The sequence below is a fragment of the Scyliorhinus canicula genome, chromosome 24 (assembly GCF_902713615.1).
Source record: "Scyliorhinus canicula chromosome 24, sScyCan1.1, whole genome shotgun sequence".
Classification (NCBI taxonomy): domain Eukaryota; kingdom Metazoa; phylum Chordata; class Chondrichthyes; order Carcharhiniformes; family Scyliorhinidae; genus Scyliorhinus; species Scyliorhinus canicula.
In genome coordinates this window covers 3748978-3771225 of record NC_052169.1, presented here as the reverse complement: position 1 = coordinate 3771225, position 22248 = coordinate 3748978, and the positions used below count along the sequence as shown (strand labels likewise).

Genomic DNA, 22248 nt, shown 5'->3' with positions numbered 1-22248 from the left:
CAAAATCTAGGGAAACTTTGATTACAAACAATGTACCACTATCTGCGGCCAACAGGCCATCAGTTTCAGCAGGCTTGCCAGCTTCTTGTCCAATTAGTTTCTCCAATAGTTCCCTGGGGCTGTTTTAGCACAGAGCTAAAGAGCTGGCTTTGAAAGCAGACCAAGGCAGGCCAGCAGCACGGTTCAATTCCTGTACCAGCCTCCCCGAACAGGCGCCGGAATGTGGCGACTAGGGGCTTTTCATAGTAACCTCATTTGAAGCCTACTTGTGACAATAAGTGATTTTCATTTCGTTTCATACTTTTTTTTCCAATGATCATAATTATTTCAAGTTCCTCCATTCCTTTTGCCCCTTGATTTTCTACTATTCTTGGGCAGTTTTTGTCTCCTATTTTGAAGACAGATATTAAAACACTTGCACTAAGTCACTGCCACTTCCTGATTTACCGTTATTAATTACAGAGTCGGGCAGCACGGTGGCACAGTGGTTAGCATTGCTGCCTACGACGCTGAGGACCTGGGTTCGAATCCCGGCCCTGGGTCACTGTCTGTGAGGAGTTTGCACATTCTCCCCGTGTCTGCGTGGGTTTCGCCCCCACAACCCAAAGATGTGCAGGATAGGTGGATTGGCCACGTTAAATTGCCCCCTAATTGGAAAAAATAATTGGGTACTCTAAATTTATTAAAAAAAAAAAAAAAATTAATTACAGAGTCTCATCCTCTAGAAGACAAACATTCACTTTAGCTACTCTCTTCCTTTTTCTAAACTGAGCTCTTTACTACCTGAATGCTTTTGTATATTTAGGTAGTTTTCTCTCGTACTCTAATTTCTCACTATTTTCTGTCATCCTTTGCTGATTTCTAAAAAAATTCCCAATCATCTGGCCCACCATCGATTTTTGTAGTATCATACAACTTCTTTCAATCTGATACCATCCTTAACTTGCTTAGTTAACCAGGGATGGTACATCATATTTAATGGAGAAAGAAAGACTACATCTTTGTTGAGTTATGAAATATCTCGTTCAATGTCTGCCACTGCTGCTCCATAGCCTTATTATTTAACCCCTCCCCAGTCCACTTTTGCCAGCTCTCTTCTAACTTAAATATATTGTCGTCATGGTTTTGAAATTCACTATTTTGAGAACATACCCACACAATGAACTTTGTCCAGATATAAAATCCTGTAACCAGTGGCAGAAAATCTGTGAGCTTGACGTGATTTGAACATGCAACCTTCTAATCTGGAGCCAGATGCGCTGTTGTGCCACAAACCGGACTCCAAACTTAAATATAGGCTTTGGGTCAGTATTTAATTTCTCATGTTCCAACGGAACGTGAAATTCTATCATGTTGTGATCACTCTTACCAAGAGGATTTTACTATGAGGTCATTAATTAATTCCATCCCATCAGACATCACCAGGTCGCAAACAATCTTAATTTCCAGAATATCATCTTCTGAGAAACCGTTCTGAATACAAATCTATGAACTCCCCTCCAGGCTACCTTGAAATTTTATTGGTTCAATCTACAACATTAAAAATCACCCATGATTATTGCAGTGCATGTTCACAGTTAGATTAGTTTTCGATTTATACTTCATCTTACGGTGCAGTTACTTTTAAGATGCTTATAAACTATACATTCTTAATCTTTCGGAACTATACAGGGCATAGCTTCAAATTAGTGTTTACAATAAATGCTTAGCCTTTTTCCCTTAAGCCCAACTGTCGCTCCACAAAATTCTACCCTGGACTTTTTTAAAAAAAAACAAAAATGCAAGTACCTTTTCATGGGGAGTGCTAGCACCAAATGGTACCAGATAGACCAATAATGTTGCAAAGGTGGTGTCTGAATTACTGGGGGCTCAGCATATTTATTCTACTCGAGCAGAAACGAATCAACAAAGTGCTAAATACAACTGTAAGCATCTTTTAATGTTACCATCAATCATTCAGGCTGGTAAACTCACAGAAAACCTTTGTTAAACGTGGCCAAATATATGCCAATTTCACAGAATTTTAAAGAATTTTCATTTTTAGTCATTTAATTACCGACAATTTGCAAAAATGAATAAGCCAAAACCAAATAAAAATAAATTTGGAACGGATCTCCCCTAGAGTCAGAATTACTAAACCTCTTAAAACAAACAACTTCTACATAACATTCATGAATTACTCTATTTGTATTACCTTTTTTAGGGGGTTTGTGGGAGGAGGGAGGAGTTTAAAGATTTTTCAATACAATAATTATTTTCCTTTTCTGTTTGTAGAGGGCACCTGAGAGAAAGAAATCGCTGTTCCTCGCATTAAATTAAAATCCTTTTTTTTGGTTTACTCACCCACACACATTTGCTGAAAGTTCAGAGTCTTACAATTGGCAGGTAGTGAGATGTTGGTAGATTTCTGCTGGTTGTAGTTAGTTGGTGCCGTCCCATACAGAACCAGTGTAAATTGTCTCAGTGTACCTGAATAGATAGTTTCTGCGTTAAAAAAAAATCTGCTACACGTTGTAGAAGCAGACATGTTAACAGCAGCAGCGAGAAGCGAGATGCAAAAGGACAAAGATACTTTCAATCCGTTTTGGGTTACCCGAGAGGCAGAAAGTGGGGGATGGAGACACCATTTGGCGCGTGGCCCTTAAATACAATTTCCATAAAGGTGCTCACTAACTAAGCTGCCTTTTCTCGTCCAGATCAAACTACTTTTGAAAATGGAGAACATAGAGCATAAACATTGAAAAGATTTTGATATTAAAACAGAAAGTACTGCAAATACTCAGCAGGTTTGGCAGCATCGGAAACATTAACTCTCCATATATGCTCCTAGACCTAGAGTATCTCCTACATTCTCCCAGACTTGGAAAGCAATTGAATACAAGAATAAAGAGGTCTGCAAAAAATAAAAATTAAAAAAAATAAAAATAAAGAGGTCTTGATAAGAGTAGCACAGCGTTTTGGAGAGACCACAGCTGGAGTGGTGTGTGGAGTTTTGGTCTCCATATTTAAAATATATATTTGCATTGGATGCAATACACTGAAGGGAGTTTGTCCTATGTTGAGAGGCTGAGTAAATTGAGTTTGGTAGGATGAGGGGCAATCTCACTGAGACCTACAAGATTCTGAAGGAGCTTGATTGCGGAGTCCTCGTTCAGGATTCTCTTACGGTTAACATGCAGGTCCAGTTGGCAGTTAGGAAGGCAAATGCAATGCTAGCATTCATGTCGAGAGGGCTAGAATATAAGGATGTACTGTTGAGGCTGTATAAAGCTCTGGTTAGACCCCATTTGGAATATTGTGAGCAGTTTTGGTCCCTGCATCTAAGGAAGGATGTGTTGGCCTTGGAGAGGGTTCGGAGGAGGTTTACAAGAATGATCCCTGGAATGAAGGACTTGTCATGTGAGGAACGGTTGAGGACTCTGGGTCTGTACTCAATGGAGTTTAGAAGGATGGGGGTGGGGGGCTAGGAAAAAAGGAGGTAGTAACTTGCAGAATATGGAGAAAGCTGGATAGTGTGAATGTGGAGAGGATGTTTCCACTGGTAGGAGAAACTAGAACCAGAGGGCACAAAAAACCAGATGAGGAGGAATTTCTTCAGCCGGAGGGTGGTAGAACATAGAACATACAGTGCAGGAGGCTATTCGTTCCATCGAGTCTGTACCGACCCACTTAAGCCCTCACTTCCACCCTATCCCCATAACCTACTAACCCCTCCTAACCTGTTTGGTCACTAAGGGCAATTTATCATGGCCAATCCACCTAACCTACACATCTTTGGACTGTGGGAGGAAACTTGAGCACCTGGCGGAAACCCACGCAGACACGGGGAGAACGTGCAGACTCCCCACAGACAGTGACCCAGTGGGGTATCGAACCTGGACCCTGGTGCTGTGAAGCCACAGTGCTATCCACCTGTGCTACCATGCTGCCCTGGTGGTGAATCTGTTTAACTCATTGTCGCAGAAGGCTGTGGAGGCCAAAGCACTGTTTTTAAGTCAGAGATAGATAGGTTTAGGACTAATATGAGGATATGGGGTTATTTTGTTTGGGGAGGGGGGGGGGTAAAAGAGAGAGAGGGTGGTAGGAGAATGGGGATGAGAAACATAACAGCGATGATTGAATGGCAGAGCAAACTGGATGGGCCGAATGGCCTAATTCTCCTCCTTTATCCTAGGTCTTGGGGATCTAAAATGCAAAATCTCAGGTTAGGGGGCTGATCGTTTATGGCTATGATGAAGGACATTTAAAGGCCTGTGAATCTTTAGGACTGTGGATGTTGCATCACTGAATACATTTAAAGCTAGGATAGATAGATTTTTGGGTTACAGGTGATCAAGGGTGGTGGGCAGGGAAATGGTGTTGATGCCCAAGATCAGGCATGGTCATATTCGATGATAGAGCAGCTCAAGGGGGGTGTATGGTGTACTCTCCTATTTCTGGTGTTGTGTATTTTCAGCATCTGCAGAATTTTGCTCGTTAAGTCTTGAAAAAAGGATGTTTCAGCTGGTTAGTGTATCAGTATCATGGGGTTACAGACTCAGTGAATAATGGAAGGAATCGAAGAAGTAGTTTCACATGGTGCATCATTGGGTCATGAAATACACGAGGCAGAAACAATAATATCTAAAAGCAAATACATATCAGAAAATATTAAAACATTGGGGAAAGAGCAAAGATACAAGGGTAAATAGCTCCAGTAATGTAATTTCTACGATTCACACATGACTATTGGGGAAAGGGGTTTTAGGCCAACTACTTAATGCCAATTTTGCAAACACAAACCATAATTATTTGCACCAGATGTATTCTCCAATTCCAGAACCCATTCTCCAGAGGCGTTTTCATCCCATGAATGTGTAGTCATGAATGCCCAGTCAGTAAATCCCTCAGATGAGTAGTCGTTCTGTCTGCAGCAGTTAAAAACACAATTGATAGTACAAAGCCCAATGGTTCTTCCATCAAAATTCTAAGAAAAATTGGCACCATTTTCTTTCATCTCAAAATACAAGGGTTTAAGCAACTGCATACTCAACACTACATTTAAGGAAGTGTACAAAGCAATGTTTATTATCCTCTCCCAATTAATCCCCACCATTAATCATGCAAAATCAATATTCTACATCTAAATGGGTAAAGTCAATGTGAATGCTCTATTTGTTGAGTGATGGACAGGGTTTTAATTACAAACTCCTGAAATCTCACTTCCAATATCATCACAAGGTAACGCTTTTGGAAATCTTTGGAACCCTAGGGAGCAGGACTAAAGCACTAATTCACAGTCCCTCTTTTCAGAGGTTGAATGCCACAGCATTTAAAGCAGGAGCTCCACATTAACAAGATTAAAGTTCATACCCTGTGCAAATCATTGCTCGGAATACAGACTCTCCGATGCCCCAGCAGATCCACTAACATGTTCTATTTACTCTGACAAAATGGAATGTAGGCCAAAAATCTCCTTCATCACAAGGATCTGGCATTTCAGATTTACCTTCTTCAACTGTCTGCCCTAAAGGTCAACCTCCTCTAAATAAGATGACTCAGCCCAATTTCACTGTTTTTTTACAGCACCTAAATAAAGGCATTCCTTTGATTATTTGTGGAAATTAAGTAATGCTTGTATACTTTGTCTCGTGACAATACTCAAAAAAATCAGTAAAACGGTGAGTGAGCTTTAAAGTGGTTTAAAGTGATAATGGGGCTGGTTTAGCACAGGACTAAAATCACTGGCTTTGAAAGCAGACCAAGGCAGGCCAGCAGCACGGTTCAATTCCCGTACCAGCCTCCCCGAACAGGCGCCGGAATGTGGCGACTGGGGGCTTTTCACAGTAACTTCATTTGAAGCCTACTTGTGACAATAAGCAATTTTCATTTCAAGTGGCTACAGAAATTGATTCAAGGCAGTGGGAGTGCCACAAACGAGAGTTTTGTTTGAGCTCTCAAGGCTCTGATGATTAGCCTGGAGCCTGCTGCAGGTGACTGGTTTGCAACTATAGATTTTAATAAATATATTCATTCATGGATGTGGGCATCGCTGGCTGGGCCAGCATTTATTACTGTGGATCTGAAATTACAGGTAGACCAGATGAGGCAAGGATGGAAGATTTCTCTCCCTAAAGGACATGGGCAAACTAGTTGAGCTTTTACAACAATCAACAATGGTTTCATGTCGTCATCATGAGGCTTTTAATTGAATTCAAGTTTCACCATCTGCCCTGATCCCTGGATTGTCTAGCGGCAATACCACTACACCACCAACTCCCCAGAAATAGATGAGTTGGCCGCCAGCAGTGAGCCAGTGATTGGGGGCTAAATTTCAAATGGTTCAAACTCAGCAAATACATCCTTTCTTGCTGCATTATCTTCCAAGAGCTTTCATTAATGATATTTGGGAATGGGAAAGGAGACAAATGGGTCATCCAGCCACCCCACATTGCGGTGCTACATACAACATTTGAACTTTAAACTCCTCTCTGCCAATTACAAATGAACAAAATGGTGCCAAAACAGTGTGACAAACAAAATCTACATAATACAGAATTGAAAGCTGATGTCCATAATCTTTTTTATTTTTCAATTAAATTTAAAATGTCCAATTCTATTTTTCCTCCAATTAAGGGGAAATTACCCTACACATCTTTGGGTTGTGGGGGTGAGACCCATGCAGTCACAGGGGAAATGTGCAAACTCCACACGGACAGTGACCTGGGGCCGGGATCAAACCCGGAACCTCGGCGCCGTGAAGCAGCAGTGCTAACCACTGCACCAATGTGCCACCTCCCACTACTGATTTCCATAATCTGCAGGACATTCATTATTCATAAATTTCATGCACTCATCTTGAATTACAGATTGACAGTGAATAGCAAAATCATACCTCTGTGCCAATAGAGTTGACCTAGTTCCCATGGGACTGTTGAGGTATATAGCCAAGTCTCCACGCCGGTTATATGATAGTGTGATTCTTGCCTGCACATGCTCCAAAGAGTGTATAAAATTTGAACCTCCATGGCATGCATCAATCCTTTTCCGAATCTCCAATCGGTTTCCAATATCCCTAAAAAGACAAGTTGACCATCAGAACTGTAGAAATTCATGAGTTCTGAATTATGTAAAGGCAGCATCAGAATATCCATTGAAGTAATCTATTAGTATGCAGAACATTACCAAACATCAGTCATTTGGGCCCAGGGTGATTTGTTGCAGTGTAAACTCCAGATTGAATCCTGCACTCGTTAGCTTGGCCTAGTTGGTAGAACCCTTGCCTTAAGCTCAAACCATTCTGGTTTCAAGGCCCACTCCTATGCTTGGACACAATCTAGACTGACAAACTAGTGTTGTATTGGAAGAATGCTGTGTTAGCAGAGATGCTAAACCTTACAATGAGCTTATATAGACATAAAGATTCCACTTATCTGCTCTAGTGGTTCAGATGACCATTAAAACGATCCCCAAGACTGTTTGGGAGAACAACATCCCCCTACCCTAGTCAAATGAATGATTCTTGCAGTGTTTGACATGCATTCCTTTGCCATGTTTAAATTGGCTTAAAGGAAACTCATATGTAATACTGCAGAACATCGAAATGTGTTTGGATAGTACAATCCTTTCTTCACTCGTACTTTACATTAACATGGGCTTGAATGCTGCATTTTTATACGTCAAGCCTTGGAGGAAAGAGTCAGTCACCAATTTGCATACAAAAATTATTCATTGGGCAGATGGGTGGAAGGATAGAACAGCAAATGTAGAAACATTAAAAAAAGATAGGGTAGATCAATGCTGACAGACTTCAGTAATGAGTGCCCAAGCACCAGGTTTGGTGGTTAAGAATTCTGCACACCAGAAGCATTTGGCGATATAGTCTTCACCACGAGGAAGAAATATTACAGCAAGTCAAAATCTCCAGTGATCAGAATCTCCAATGATCAGACGTTCGAAGAAAATTGTTTGATAAAATATACAACATATGTTCCCGTACCAGCCTCCCCGGACAGGCGCCGGAATGTGGTGACTAGGGGATTGTCACAGCAACTTCATTGAAGCCTACTCGTGACAATAAGCGATTTTCATTTCATTTTCATGTGCATGTAACAAAATTATCTAAATTCCCCAAATTCATTGCTGAAAGAATGCTATATATCATCACTTCTGCTCAAACCCCAACTGGATTGCAGAAACCAGGAGGACAATATGCTATTTCACAACAATTCCCGTACCAGCCTTCCCGAACAGGCGCCGGAATGTGGCGACTAGGGGCTTTTCATGGTAACTTCATTTGAAGCCTACTTATGACAATAAACAATTAAAAAAATTTTTTTTTTTTTTTTTTTTTTTTACACACAATGTTGACAAAAGTTGTTTTAAATATAAATTTAGCGTACCCAATTCATTTTTTCCAATTAAGGGGAAATTTAGCATGGCCAATCCACCTACCCTGCATATTTTGGGTTGTGGGGGTGAAACCCACGCAATCACAGGGAGAATGTGCAAACCCCACACGGACAGTGACCCAGAGCCAGGATCGAACATGGGACATTGGTGCCGTGAGGCAGCAGTGCTAACCACTGTGCCACCGTGCTGCCCAATGTTGACAAAAAAGTTGAAGCTGTACCAGATGTGAAGCTGAAGACAACATCCGGCCCCATCATTCCAGCATTTCAAAATATGGTTCAAACTTCACTTGAGTTATGGTGCATAGCTCGAGTCAATACAAAATCAAAACACGTTGATAAGGACAGGTGAGTTAAGTCTATTTAAAAATTTCCTAGCTTTAGAGCCATGCTACAAACTCAAGTCATCAAATTCCCATTACTTTGAATTCTCATGAGGACATTCCTATGGTATTGATGTGCCATTTCTGCTGTAATTAATGTAATTTACTGTTTCACCTGCCAAGATACTAACAGGATCTCATCTTCATACACTGCAAATTGAATTTGTGCATTTTTAATGAAAACGATCGGGATTAGATTATTAATTATCAGAGATGCCAAAACATTTGTGGCAGAATCCAATGGGAGCAAAAGTATGCAACTCTTTCAAAATGTCACAGAACGGCTGCATCTAACATGCCACACACACCACATACACCCCCCCACACCTCTATCTAGGGATTGTACAGATATCACTATACAAAAAAATCTTATGAGTTACTTTCCTATTTTAACAAATGTTAATTAGCAGACACGGAATTTTCAACAATAAGGTTGGGTTTATGCTATCGCACAAGAATTGGGTTTAGAGTTAACCTCTCATGGTGCTGCACATGTGAAGTCAAGGCAAAGATGCAGGCTTCAGTGAAATGGGGTAAAAGTCCAGAGAAATAATTGTACTGGGTTGCACAAGAGATAATTTTGGCCCCATTGTACATTCTGCCCTACTTACATTATAAATTTTTATGTTCACAAGGGAAACTGCCCATGTAAACGTGTCAACACTATTACTGAATCCACTCTGTAGGGGTAACACTAAATAACCAACAGCACAAATCCTAGCCAATTATCCAGCCAAAGTTGTGATGTTTTTCACACATTACGGCTGCCTGCCCTAAGATCAGACTGAGTATCAAATCTGGGATCTCGGGTTTCATGGTTGAGTGATTATTAAAAAGTTAATATTTTCCCCTTTCATACTAATGCAATAGAAGCAAGGATTATATTCAAATACTATAGCCTGAGTAATTTAAAATGAGCAGTGTAAAGTAGCAAAATAGTAACACTGAAGTGTTTCTTTAATGGAAAAATAATAAATTGGCTATTAAAGTTAGTGCTTCAATTTTTCCTTTTTATAATATCTTGCAGTAAAGGTAATTTGGCAAAAGTACAAACAATAATTGTGGCTGATCAATACAAAGATCTTATTATTTGCACAGGTAATAAACAACTGTCCCTTCATTAGAAACAGGTGCATCAGCCAAGTCACATATAGGTGGACACTATGTTCATACACACGCTAGTCTTTAAATCCTGCTACTACACTTCTGTAGTAATTAATCTTCAGTCAGACACTCGTCACAAAAGACTATTCATGCCTTGACCTGATTATGCACAATAAGCACAGCTGGCCAGACACATGAAACCTAAACGAGATGCCCAGGAGCAAACTTTCACCAGATACCAACGCTCAACTTCTTTTAGCTTCCATGAATAAACTATACAGTCAAATAGCTTTTTAAAATCTCGAATAGCACTTGGATAAACATTCACATTTACTGTGCATCAAAGCCTCAGCCATTTCTGTGAGGATGCAAAAACAAAAAGGCAGCACAACCCAAATAAGCTCACAATGTAACCTCAGAGCAGCGGTGAGGGAAGTATGACCATGCCCCAGCTTATTGCATAGCGTAGGACTCCAGTGCGGTGTCAAGCCGAGCTTATAATGGTGTTGGTATGTTGGAGCCATGGCCGCCTCAAGAACTTGTTTTGTGTGCCAACACCTCTTGCACTTATCAGCCAAGAATTGACCATGAACCTACAGAGGGGTCAGTTGGGTCAGATTCATTGGAACATTAAAAGCTGTGGACAATAACTTGTGAACAGCTATAAATTGATGACTTTTAATTAAAGGGGTCAGGGCAGAGGTGGGAATGAGGGAAATAAGGGTTTAAAAAAAAAGTACCCAATTATTTTTTTTCCCAATTAAGGGGCAATTTAGCATGGCCAATCCACCTAATCTGCGCGTCTTTGGGTTGTGGGGGTGAAACCCACGCAGACATGGGGAGAATGTGCAAACTCCACACGGACAGTGACCCAGGGCCGGGATTTGAACCCGGGCCCTCGGCAGCGCAGTCCCAGTGCTAACCACTGCGCCACATGCCGTCGCTTGAGAGTATTAAAGGCATAATTCTTTGGTGAAGACTAAAGGAGCAGCTATACAGGAACGGAATCTGATAAAGCTAGAAACTAACTCACTGACCAGCTTTTCAGCTTACTGACCAAATATCCATGCTTACATGACAAGAGGCTAATAAGCGACGAGTGAGTGGCTTAACATGGTGGGGAGGGGGATCATTCTAGCAGTGTCATGTCAACACTTGGCAGAAAACAGGACTGGAATGGGAAATGTTCTACTGTTTTGTGTCCACAGGCACCAGGGTAAAATAAGTCACTCCAGATAATATTGGCTAATGCTGATTAGGGATCAAAAACTGGCTCATTTGCAAGCAAACCAGCGTCTTTACCAACAATGCTTCTTGGAGATTGTGAAGTGACTGCCTACCCATTCTTAAATCACAGGGATAAAGCAGCTTTAAAAAGCTTTTTCCTCATGGCTCTTTTGATTGGTTGGTTAAGATAGTGAGTAGCTGATTCTTGCACACCAAACTGATCTTAATCTAAACTTGTAATTTAACTCATCTAGGTCTGTATTTCAGGCACAAGAATTGATTGTATCCCCACAAATTTTGTTTGGGGGTGGGGGATCCAGAATCAGAGATCTTGTGCCTGATTACTATCCTGTGATCCAGTTGGAAACAGGGTGCATGCAGACACCAAATAGGATTGGTCACAGACCAGGAATCTTCCAAGAAGTGTTAATACTTACTGTCAGGTTTCACAGACGAGTGACCACTCAATGGAAGTACTGGGAGAACAATCAGCAATAGAGGAACTGTACTGTGAGCAGAAATTCATACCCTCAGGATGGGGGGAGTTCAAAAATTGATGTAAAATAAATAAGGGGGGGGGGCAAGAGTTCATCTTGAACACATAACCATAGCAGAAATTTACTCAAACACCCCTCTTCAGGCACACTGCAATCCACACACAAAAAACCAATATCAAATTATAGGAGAAGCTCCACTTACTTTGGTTCAGAGGTGATAACAATAACACATTTCCGTTGGTTTCCAACACTTGTCCAATTCTTAGCTAATGCAACCATAGCTCCAGCATCCAGTAGGCCATAACCATACGAGTGACTGACTGTATGAGAACAGGAAAGCCCTTTTAACAGAGGTTGCAGCAATATTTCTGTCTATTTTTTCTTACACTCGAGTTGACAATAAAATTATTACAGGAATTTTCTAACATTAGGAACATTGGTTTCTTCAACCACGAGACCTGCAGGTTCACTCGTTTGACATCACCAAAATTCTGATGCTGAAATCCCACCATCTCAAATGGAAGAATGCCAACCAGTGAAACTATATTGGTGGTTGGGGAGGGGTAGGGACAAAGAGAAAAGGGGAGGGGAGCGAGCACGCGAGCGAGAAAGAAAATGCAGGAGATGGGAGGGGGGTGAAATCAGTAGTCTAAGGATGGCCATTGTCAATTGTTGTTTAAAAACTCATCCAGTTCGGCTTCCGGTGTGGACCATGGAGTAAGTGGTCACACACAAGGCAGCTCCTGCCCACGGTTACAGAAAATAGCTATTTTTTAACCAATACGGGGTGGATTTTTGATGAAAAGATGTAGGTGAATGTTGGAAGAGTACTTTTCCCCCAGGAATGGTATGTTTCTTGGTTACCAGACCCAGCAGAAACAGTGAAAGATTTGGCTGAAGCTGCAGCAAAGCCTCTTCCAGCATGCAGACGGGGGAAGGGTGAGCTTAAAGGCTTCAAGCTGACTTGAGGGCCTTTATTAAAGCTGAATTCTAGCAGTAGAGGGAACTGTGAAAAGATCTCACCAAGGCCATTGAAGAAGCAGTGACAGCTGACTTCCGGTGACAGCGGGCGGGAGGCAGCCGCGCGATGGAGGGCTCCCGTTCGGGAATGGCATTGTCAGGGATTGATGCCCGGTCCTAGGGGCAGCGAAGGTGGTGAAGGCCAGGAGAAAGCTCAGGGAAGGGATATGTCGAGGTCCAGTAAGATAACGGCTGCGAAACAGCTGAACGTTCGTCGGGGAGTAGAAAGGTCACCGTGGGGTCACCAAGGAAAATGGAGGCTGGAGCACCGGGGGAGGCCGCATTGCTTACGGCTGAAGAAATAACCACGGTAATGGCTGCAGAATTCGAAAGGCAGTTTACAAAATACATGGAGACAATGAGGAAGGAGATGAGGGAGGTTTTGAGTGAGCTGGTGGAGGAGGCGATTTCCCCGGTGACGACGGCGGTGGCGAGCGCAGTGGCAGAGGTGTGGGAGCAAGGGGAGGCGCTGAGGGAAGTGGAGGAGACATTATTGCAGCATGGTGATCAACTTACATCGACGGGGAAGGAGATGCGGAAGGTGATGGAGATTAACAAGGATCTGCGAGGAAAAATGGAAGACCTGGAAAACAGATCCAGGCAACAGAATTTGAGGATTGTGGGGCTGCCCGAAGGAGTTGAAGGGCCGAGGCCGACGGAGTATTTTGCTGCGATGCTGGTGAAATTATTGGGGGAGGGGGAGGATCCCTCCCGATATGAACTGGATCGGGCTCATCGGTCGTGGAGGCCTGTATCAAAGGCGAGTGAGCCGCCAAGGGTAGTGACCCTGCTTCCGTAGGTACAGTGTGAAGGAGAAGGTCCTGTGCTGGGCCAAGCAGAAACAGGCAGTGCAGTGGGCTGGAGCTGGTATACGTGTATACCAGGACTTTACGGTGGAGCTGGCGAGGAGGCGGGCTGCTTTCAACCGGGTGAAGAGGGCACTGTACATTAGCAAGGTGCAGTGCGGCATTGTATATCCAGCGAAGCTGAGGGTGACTTACAAGCTCAAGGACTTTTATTTTGGAACAGCGGAGGCAGCAGGGGAGTTTGCGAAGGCAGAAGGACTGTGGCAGAACTGAGAAATTGAGAAATGGCCATGTGCCGATGTAACCTCATGACTATTTTCTTTTTTTTTTTTGTTTCACTGCATGCGGGTGTATGGGCTAAAGGAGCCGATGTATATATTTGGACAAGGGAAATGATGGGACTTTCACTCGAAGTGAGGGCTCTTTGGGGTGTAGGTGAATATGCAGGGTTTGTGTGCTAAAAGGGGATTTTTGGGCTTTCCTAGGGTCAGGCAAGGGGAAAGGGACCCGGGCGGGGGCCTCCACGCTAGCCGGTCTAAGCCGGCCAGTGAACAGGAGTGAGGTGGGGGGGAGGGGCTGCAGCCATCGGAGCCTGGCAGAACAGGGTCAGAGTGGTCTAGCCGGGGTGGAAAGTTGGGGGGAAGGAACCGAGGTTGGGGGAAGGAGTTTTACAAGAGGCAGTGGACGGGAGGAGTTGGGGAGGAGGGTTTACAACTCTTGGGTATCATGTACGGCACTCTTTCAGAGGTTGGACGACGTTGAGTGTGTGCGTGAGCGTGGAGTGGACTTTATGGTGACCATGGGCGGTCCCGGACTCCTCCTTTCTTTTTCTCCTTTGTTTTTTGTTTCCACCGTGGGAGGGTTTGTTTTATTGGATGCATATATTGACAGGTGGGCTGTTGTTTGGGGTGGTGGGAGGATGGGATCATTGTTATTGTTAAGGGGATTGATTTTGTATTGGTTATCGTTTACTGTCTGTGGGTGGGGTGTAAATTGAAGGAAAATGTGAAAATGGAGAATAAAAACATTTATAAAAAAAAACTCATCCAGTTCGTTAATGTGCTTTTGGGGATGAAATCTGGAAGCCTGGCCTACAGACGACTCTAGATCCACAGCACGTGGTTGACTCTTAATTGGCCTCAGTTCAAGGGCAGTTAGAAATGGGCAGCCCACATGCCATGAATGAATTAAAATAACACCATGATTAATTACATAACAAAATTGTATATAAAACCACAAAGGACACGTGACAGAAAACCTGGTCAACAGGATAGGTTTTAATAGAATCGTAGAATTTACAGTGCAGATGGAGGCCATTCAGCCCATTGAGTCTGCACCGGCTCTTGGAAAGAGCACCCCACCGAAGCCCATACCTCCATCCTAGCCCCGTAACCTTTCTGGACACCAAGGGCAATTTAGCATGACCAATCCACCTAATCTGCAATCTTTAGACTGTGGGAAGAAACTGGAGCACCCGGAAGAAATCCACGCAGACACGGAGAGAACATGCAGACTCTGTGCAGTGACCCAAGCCAGGTATCGAACCTGGGACCCTGGAGCTGTGAAGCAGCTGTGCTACCATGATGGTTTAATGACCATCTTAAAATGACTAGGCTGGAAAGGAGGTTCAAAGCCGACAATAAATATGATACAATGAAACACAACGTTCATCAGGTGAGGCAAGTTCACTTCGCATCCAATGAACTTGCACAAAGCATGCAGTGAACCAATAAGGCTTTCATCAACATGCTGACAAAAAGAGGTGCATTTCTCAGCAAGGGCCTTGGCCTCGAGAAAGGATTACACAAGAGAAGGCAGCTAATCAATGCAGGAAAATGGAACCAGTGATCAAACTAACAAACTAAATTAGGGGGGGGCAGCACGGTAGCATTGTGGTTAGCACAATTGCTTCACAGCTCCAGGGTCCCAGGTTCGATTCCAGCTTGGGTCACTGTCTGTGCGGAGTCTGCACATCCTCCCTGTGTGTGCATGGGTTTCCTCCGGGAGCTCCGGTTTCCTCCCACAGTACAAAGATGTGCAGGTTAGGTGGATTGGTCATGATAAATTGCCCTTAGGGGTCCAAAATTGCCCTTAGTGTTGGGTGGGGTTACTGGGTTATGGGGATAGGGTGCTCTTTCTAAGAGCCAGTGCAGACTCGATGGGCCGAATGGCCTCCTTCTGCATTGTAAATTCTATGATTAATAATTTCATACAGTCATTAGAAAGAACTCCGTTGCTCATTAAATATATAGAATAACCTGCCAGGTCGAATAAACGTCACAGAAATTCTGGGACCTGTACAAGATGCAGTTAGCTGTGGCGGTAAGAAAATTAGGGGACTGTATGGTTAAGCTTCAATGATGTTTTTTTTTGCCCCTCATTTTTCTTTCATTTCCAGGCGAGTCTCAACAGGAGATGCGAGCAGACAAATCAAGTAGCTGCTATCCCTACCTTTGCGGCCAACACCATTTGTAATCCAATCATTAGTTGAAAGATGGGAGGGTTTAGATGTTCGTACCACAAGGTGCTGCATGTCCCGCCAGGTAAGATTTTTACTAAAGGGAAACAAGGGGAAAAAATGAAGATATTTTCAGCATCATCAGTGATGCAACATGCAATTTTCAACAGAACATTAAGCTTTCCATGCTTCTGTATCACTATTAAAAATTTATTTAAATTGCAGCAGACATCAAAATTAACACATTTGTTTTTATTTAATTGGGTCCAACATAAGACCTTCAAGTTAGCACTGCTGCCTCATGGCACCGAGGACCCAGGTTCGATCCAGGGACACTGCCCATGTGGAGTTTGCACATTTGCCCAGTGTGTGTGTGGGTTTCACCTGCACAACCCAATGATGTGCAGGGTAGGTGGACTGGCAATGCTAAATTGCCCCTTAATTGGGGAAAAATAATCGGGTACTCAATTTTTTAAAAAAGAGAAAAAAAACTTACACTACGTTTTTGCTCAACTGCTTAATCTTGCATCAATTATGTGAAGTATAAACTTAATGAAGTTTTTTTCATAGTTCAGTAGTCAAATGCACTGAATGATTCAGATCGATTTCAGGTTCGATCTTCAGCTTGCAGAGGTAGCAGACAAGTTAATCATGGAAATAACCAGGTTGCTACCATTGGCCTGATTTGGAAGAGCTTTAGTGTGTGGGGAGGGGGAAATTAACAAATGATATGAGATTATTATCCGATACATAAAAGGCATCCAGTGATCTCTGACAAGTCAGATACAAACACAATTGGCCTGAACGATACTTTCTTGGTCCTGGTGTCAGAAAAGACCATTAGACCAGACTTAAATGGAGAATGACCAATTGAATGATACCCAACCCAGCAAAATCCAAAGACCTCTCAGAAGGGAGAGAAGAAGAGGGGGACAGGGTGTGCCGTCGGCTAACAAAATTACCAATACAGTTCCTAGTTTGGCAATCAAAATCATATCTGATGCAATTTTGATAGCAAATACCCATAATTAAAATATCTAATTTATTTGAACTTTAATTTGGAAGTTGGCACAAAACAATTATGCTGCCAACAGCACGAGGTACAGAGATGCATACTTTGCTTCCAGTGCAAGAGCAATGATCCCAGCAGCAAGAGGAGCAGAGGCAGAAGTTCCAGTATGGGATTCTGTGCACTTCTGTCTGAGATCAGTTGTAACCTAAAGGGGAATAAGGGAACAACTGTGATGAGATATCTGAGCAAAATCTTAATGAGGTACTAGAAACTAGCACTAAGAGCTGAAAGTATGATAAAAACACATGTCTGTTAGCTCCAATAAAAGGGTCTCATTTTCAACTTCAGACCAGGTGTTTGTGATCAGAACAAAAATGAATGATGCAGCATTAGTAGCTGTGTTATACAGTCTTCCCTCCACCAACATTTACTTCTATCTAGACAATTAATAACAAAGGCATTTCATGCAGAGGCTGGTCACACATCAAAGGCAACACATGCGGAGTATACACAGGTTGGGGTGGAGAGAGATCAAAGTTTTCTCATTGCACAGCCAGTACAGATTTTAATGGAAAGGCACCACTGTGATTCAGTCTGATTTGGCAGGAACAAGCTATATTAAGTATACAAGAAAGGACAAAAGAATTATGGAACAGATTTCCAGCAGGGTTGGTGGTAGTAGAGAGTCACAGCAGGGTTTTAAAGAAAAAAATCAACTGAATCTATTTGTCTGCGAGAAAAGGGACATAGATTTTAGTTTCCTTAATAGCATTCTGCAACTAACGGAGAAGCTTGAATGAGTAGATAAAGCCCAAATAATCTTTGCTCAAAATATTACTACGTCCAACCTTGTCCATTACTGCCACTTCAAATGAAGCTGAATCCATTTGTATTTGCTACTTTTTCTACCCCCAGCCGATACAAGCTAACTTAGTGATTACTCTATTCGTGCCACAGTACATTGCATAGAACAAATCAATTTAAAGCACAGAAAAAGAACGGTCAGGACGAGTGTGCCTGTTCGACTACCAGCTTCAGCTGTCCATTCTAATCTTGTTTTCCCAGTTGTTACTGCATGCCTTTCAATGCTTTGAAGAGGAAAATAATCTCTTAAATTTTGTGACTGAAACAGGTTAATGGTCACTTACATAACATAATGTAAACCCTGCATGTGAAAAATAATTCAGATTCTACTGTTATTAGGCACTTTACAAAAAGGTTTTAATGCAACATTTTGAAAATGAGCATAGATTATTCCAGCATTATTGCATCAAGAACAAAGAAGGCATAAAAATGTTTTGGATAGCACCAAACTGTAACTTACGATCTGTTTTTCAAATTGACCTCCACTACTGTACGTAGTAGCAAGTGTTGAGGAACATGCCTCGCTGTACCAAGGCACATTCCCATTCTGAGTGGTGCTGCTGATGGAAAGGGTGTAGATGCTGTTTGTGTACCCGTCACAGTTACAGCTGTCATGCTCTCGGCCACCATTCCCAGAAGCCCACACGAATATTGAGCCCAAATTTCTGCGTCCCTGTCAACGTTCCAACAAAACAAGTCAACATTGTTCACCTCATGGAGCACTCAACAAAGTTTAGCTGTATAATTTTGTTGCAAAATGTTTTCTGCTCGCATTTATTAGATCGCCATTTGAGCATAGCCCTCAATTTTACAACATATTAGACAGGTCATTAGACCAAACAAGTTCATGCAAAAATGCATATTCCTGCACAACACCCAGAAGTAATATTGACCTGAGAAATCCCTTTCAAAAATGCTGCCTGTGCTAATTTAGCAGGTCCATCCACGGTCTTTCCATCATCCTCTGGACCCCAGCTGGCACTGTAGATGTCAATGTGCTGAGGATACATGCCGAGAGATTGAGCTTCGACAGCATCGGTCACCTCTCCATCAAGCATCCGCACACCTACAAAAATTGAGAAAACAAACATTTAAATGGTGGGGCTGGCCAGCTTGGGGATCAGCTACAAGGCAGCTCCAGGTCCAAAGCATAGCTGACAAGCTACCCGAGGGGAAGGGCAGAGTGGGAACAGAATACGTGCAAGAAACAGAGGGAAGGGAAAGTAGAATTTCAGCTATTCCCCAGGATTCTTATTGGAAACATGAGAGATGAGATGGGAAATAATAGCCTCCACTGTTGCGGTGTGCTAACATTCGGCGCAAAATGTGAGAAACGTTTATTGATGTGAATGATTAATTATTTGAGAAGCAATAGTGGTGAAAACAGGAGCACTTTAATCAAGTACACCCACTCAAATTCAAACAGTTTGGTGCTTTGTATTTTTTTTAGAAAAGTGAAATATAATTTTAAGAACATTGTAAAACTGAAATCCTGAGATTTCATACCTGGTCATGTGAACAACAAGCTGTTGGCCATGAGTTGAGTCATCACGTTGCTGGGGTGAAAGCGTGGAGCTAGTTATTGTAGGCTCATTTAGTTTGGTTTGAGAGTGGTCAACAATAACAGATTGTATTTATATAGCATCACATATATGGTGTGGCACAGTGGCTAGCACTGCTGCCTCATAGCTCCATGCTCAATTGTAGCCTTGGGTGACTGTGTGCAGTTTGCACTTTCTCCCCATTGCGGCGTAGTAGGTTTCCTCCAGGTGCTCTGGTTTCCCCCCACTGTTAAAGATGTGCAGGTTGGCCATGCTAAATTGCTCCTTGGTGTCCAAAATATTAGGTGGTGTTACTGGGTTACTAGGATAGGGTGGAGGCATGGCTTAAGTAAGGTGCTCTTTCCAAGGGCCAGTGCAGACTCGATGGGGCAAATGGAATCCTTCTGCATGTAAACTCCATGATCTATAATATGGTCACGGGTGGCACGGTTATGCAGTGGCTAGCACTGTTGCATCAAGGCATCGAGGACCCGGGTTCGATCCCGGCTCCGGGTCACTGTCCGTGTGGAGTTTGCACATTCCCGTGGTTATCACCCCCACAACCCATGCTAAATTGCCCCCCAATTGGAAAAAAAAGAATAGGGTACTAAACTCTAATGTAGTCAAACGCCTTAAGTGCTTAATAGAAATTAAATCTGACCTCTGAGCCACATATTAAGATTTTGATCCAATACAGATTTTAAGAAGAGTTTTGAAGGAAGAGAGATAGAAATAGTGAGGGAGGGAATTCCAGTACAAAAAAAAAGGCCATTCAATCCATCAGGTCACTGCACTCCAGAGTTCAGGTTTCTCACCATGCCTTCCTCCACCAACACAATGGTTCCCATCTTTAAAACACTTTTGAATGCTAAAGATTCTGGAGCATATGACAATTTATTTTGTCCACAAGGTTAGTGAAAGAATTGGCTGTTTAAATAAACTGGTTTTTAACGTTCCCTCAAAGCTGCTAAATTGGGCAACAACCTGAAAATCTCTGCAAGCTGTGCACAAGTTTTCCCCTTCAAATTGACATGAGGCGGCACTGGCATAGTAGCAGAATGGTGTTGGCGCTGGGCTAATAATCTCAGAGACTCGGAGTAATGCTCTGGGGATCTGGATTCCAATCTCACCATGGCATTATGGTGAAATTCAGTTCAAAGTGTAATGATGACCATGAAACCATTGTCAATTGTCGTAAAAGTCCATTTACGTTAGAAGTGGGAGTGGGCCATTCAGCTTCTTGGGCCCCCTCTGCCATTCAATATGTTCACGCCCTCTTACAATCTTTCTTCCTCTCTGGGATATATTTCAGTTGGAATTGACTATCTCCTTAAACAACTGTCACTGCTTATCAACTGTCCTACCTTTAAGTCTTCCTGCCCACTCCACTAGGGCCAAATCTGGCATCATGCCAACTGATGTTTAACTCCAGAACATTAGTTTACAAATGTCCTTCCACTAGGAAAATCTGTCTCGTCTGTCTTACATGTAACTCCAAATCCACGGTAATGTGGCAATGCCCTCAGGGGTCGGCAAGAAATGCAGGCCCTGCCGGAGATGGCCACATCCCATGAAGAAAAAACATGCATGCAAGGCTCGGCACGAAAATACAAGGGGATAATGCACTTAACAAATCATCCGTCACAAAATATTTTCAGGGAGCGTTAATTAGCATCTATGTTAAAACAGTGGACAAAAGAACATATTACAAACACTTCCAAGCGTTTGACTGCTAATATTGCCAATGGTATTGTTAAGAAATGGGTCAAGAGACATTCCAATTAGATGTCTCATTGATGTTAAGTATCCAATAATTGACACTAATATGTATAGGGGCTGCAGGTGGCTCTTGTGGATGTGATGCGGTGATAGAGTTTTGTACAGAGTGTGTTCCAGGAAAATAAAGGTGTTTGTGAATAGGAGCAGAACTCTTGAATTCTTTACTCAACAGCAGGTATGTGGTGAGGAGGGGAGGGAGAAAAGAAGATTTAAAAAAATGATCAGTTTGCACTCACTGATTATATCGCTATTCATGTTGCAAGTGCAATTTAATTGTACTGCCCTTCAGGGTTTGGCACAATGGCACCCGCTGACAAAGTTCACACCTAACCAGCATTTTGGCAACAACCCAGAGACAGACTGGTGCCGAAGGTACTGATCTCAGCGAGGAAGGGGAGGCAGGCCAAAGTGTATTCTTGTGTTTTCTATTAAACTAATTACAGTTGAACAATATAAAACAGATGAGGCAGGAAAATAGAGCACTGCGTTTTTTTCCTCAGATGCCTCAAATTTGCCACAATTACCATTTGCATCAGGTAGTATAAAGATTCTATAATCCTCAGAGATTTTCTAGAAACTGAAAAATAATCTTCCTGCCTGTCGGCAAATAATTTCAAATAACTCGTGCTGCTATATTGTGAAGAAATTATTTTAATATTTTTGGGGTGTAATGTGATATTTTGTACAGCAGGATTGAGAGACTAAGCTGAGGACTGCCTACAAAGTTGAAGACACAAGGGCCAGGTGTAAAAGGCAGGCATTTAAATGATGTTAGATGTTCTACAGTGAATACATAATGGGTAGAAATTTGCATTAGAAGATAAGTGAGGATTTGGTTTTCAGCTGTGGAATTTCACAAGGGAGGTAAGGAGCAGTTTACAACTTGGAAAGTGTCATGAATAAATACGTAAAGCAAAGTTATTAATGTTTATTTTACCCAAACATGGTGGCATAAGGAGAATATAATCTTGGAAAGCTACGTTTCAGACAAGGGTAAGAACAATCGGAAAAGAGGAAAAAACATATTTAAATTGTGTTGGAGTGTGGCTATGCAAGACTTCCAGATGTGTGTTCTGTGTTGGGGCAGAACTGCAAAGTGAGCAGCCTTCAGATACCGCAGAGTAGTGTCTGGTCTAAATGTGTGAGTTTCTACAGTGTGCGTGTGCT

At 42.4% G+C, this 22248-nt stretch overlaps 1 protein-coding gene across 1 annotated transcript in view; it reads right to left on the bottom strand.

Annotated features, from left to right (window-relative positions):
• LOC119956907 (furin-like) overlaps nucleotides 1-22248 on the bottom strand; it is a 127710-nt gene that overhangs the window by 16337 nt on the left and 89125 nt on the right. Inside the window, exons 7-14 of the mRNA XM_038784466.1 lie at nucleotides 18655-18827; nucleotides 18222-18434; nucleotides 17002-17102; nucleotides 15879-15982; nucleotides 11804-11921; nucleotides 6875-7054; nucleotides 4783-4907; nucleotides 2344-2469 (exon numbers count right to left, since the gene is read on the bottom strand). Coding sequence (XP_038640394.1) covers nucleotides 2344-2469; nucleotides 4783-4907; nucleotides 6875-7054; nucleotides 11804-11921; nucleotides 15879-15982; nucleotides 17002-17102; nucleotides 18222-18434; nucleotides 18655-18827 — 1140 coding nt within the window. The remainder of the gene's footprint in view (nucleotides 1-2343; nucleotides 2470-4782; nucleotides 4908-6874; nucleotides 7055-11803; nucleotides 11922-15878; nucleotides 15983-17001; nucleotides 17103-18221; nucleotides 18435-18654; nucleotides 18828-22248) is intronic.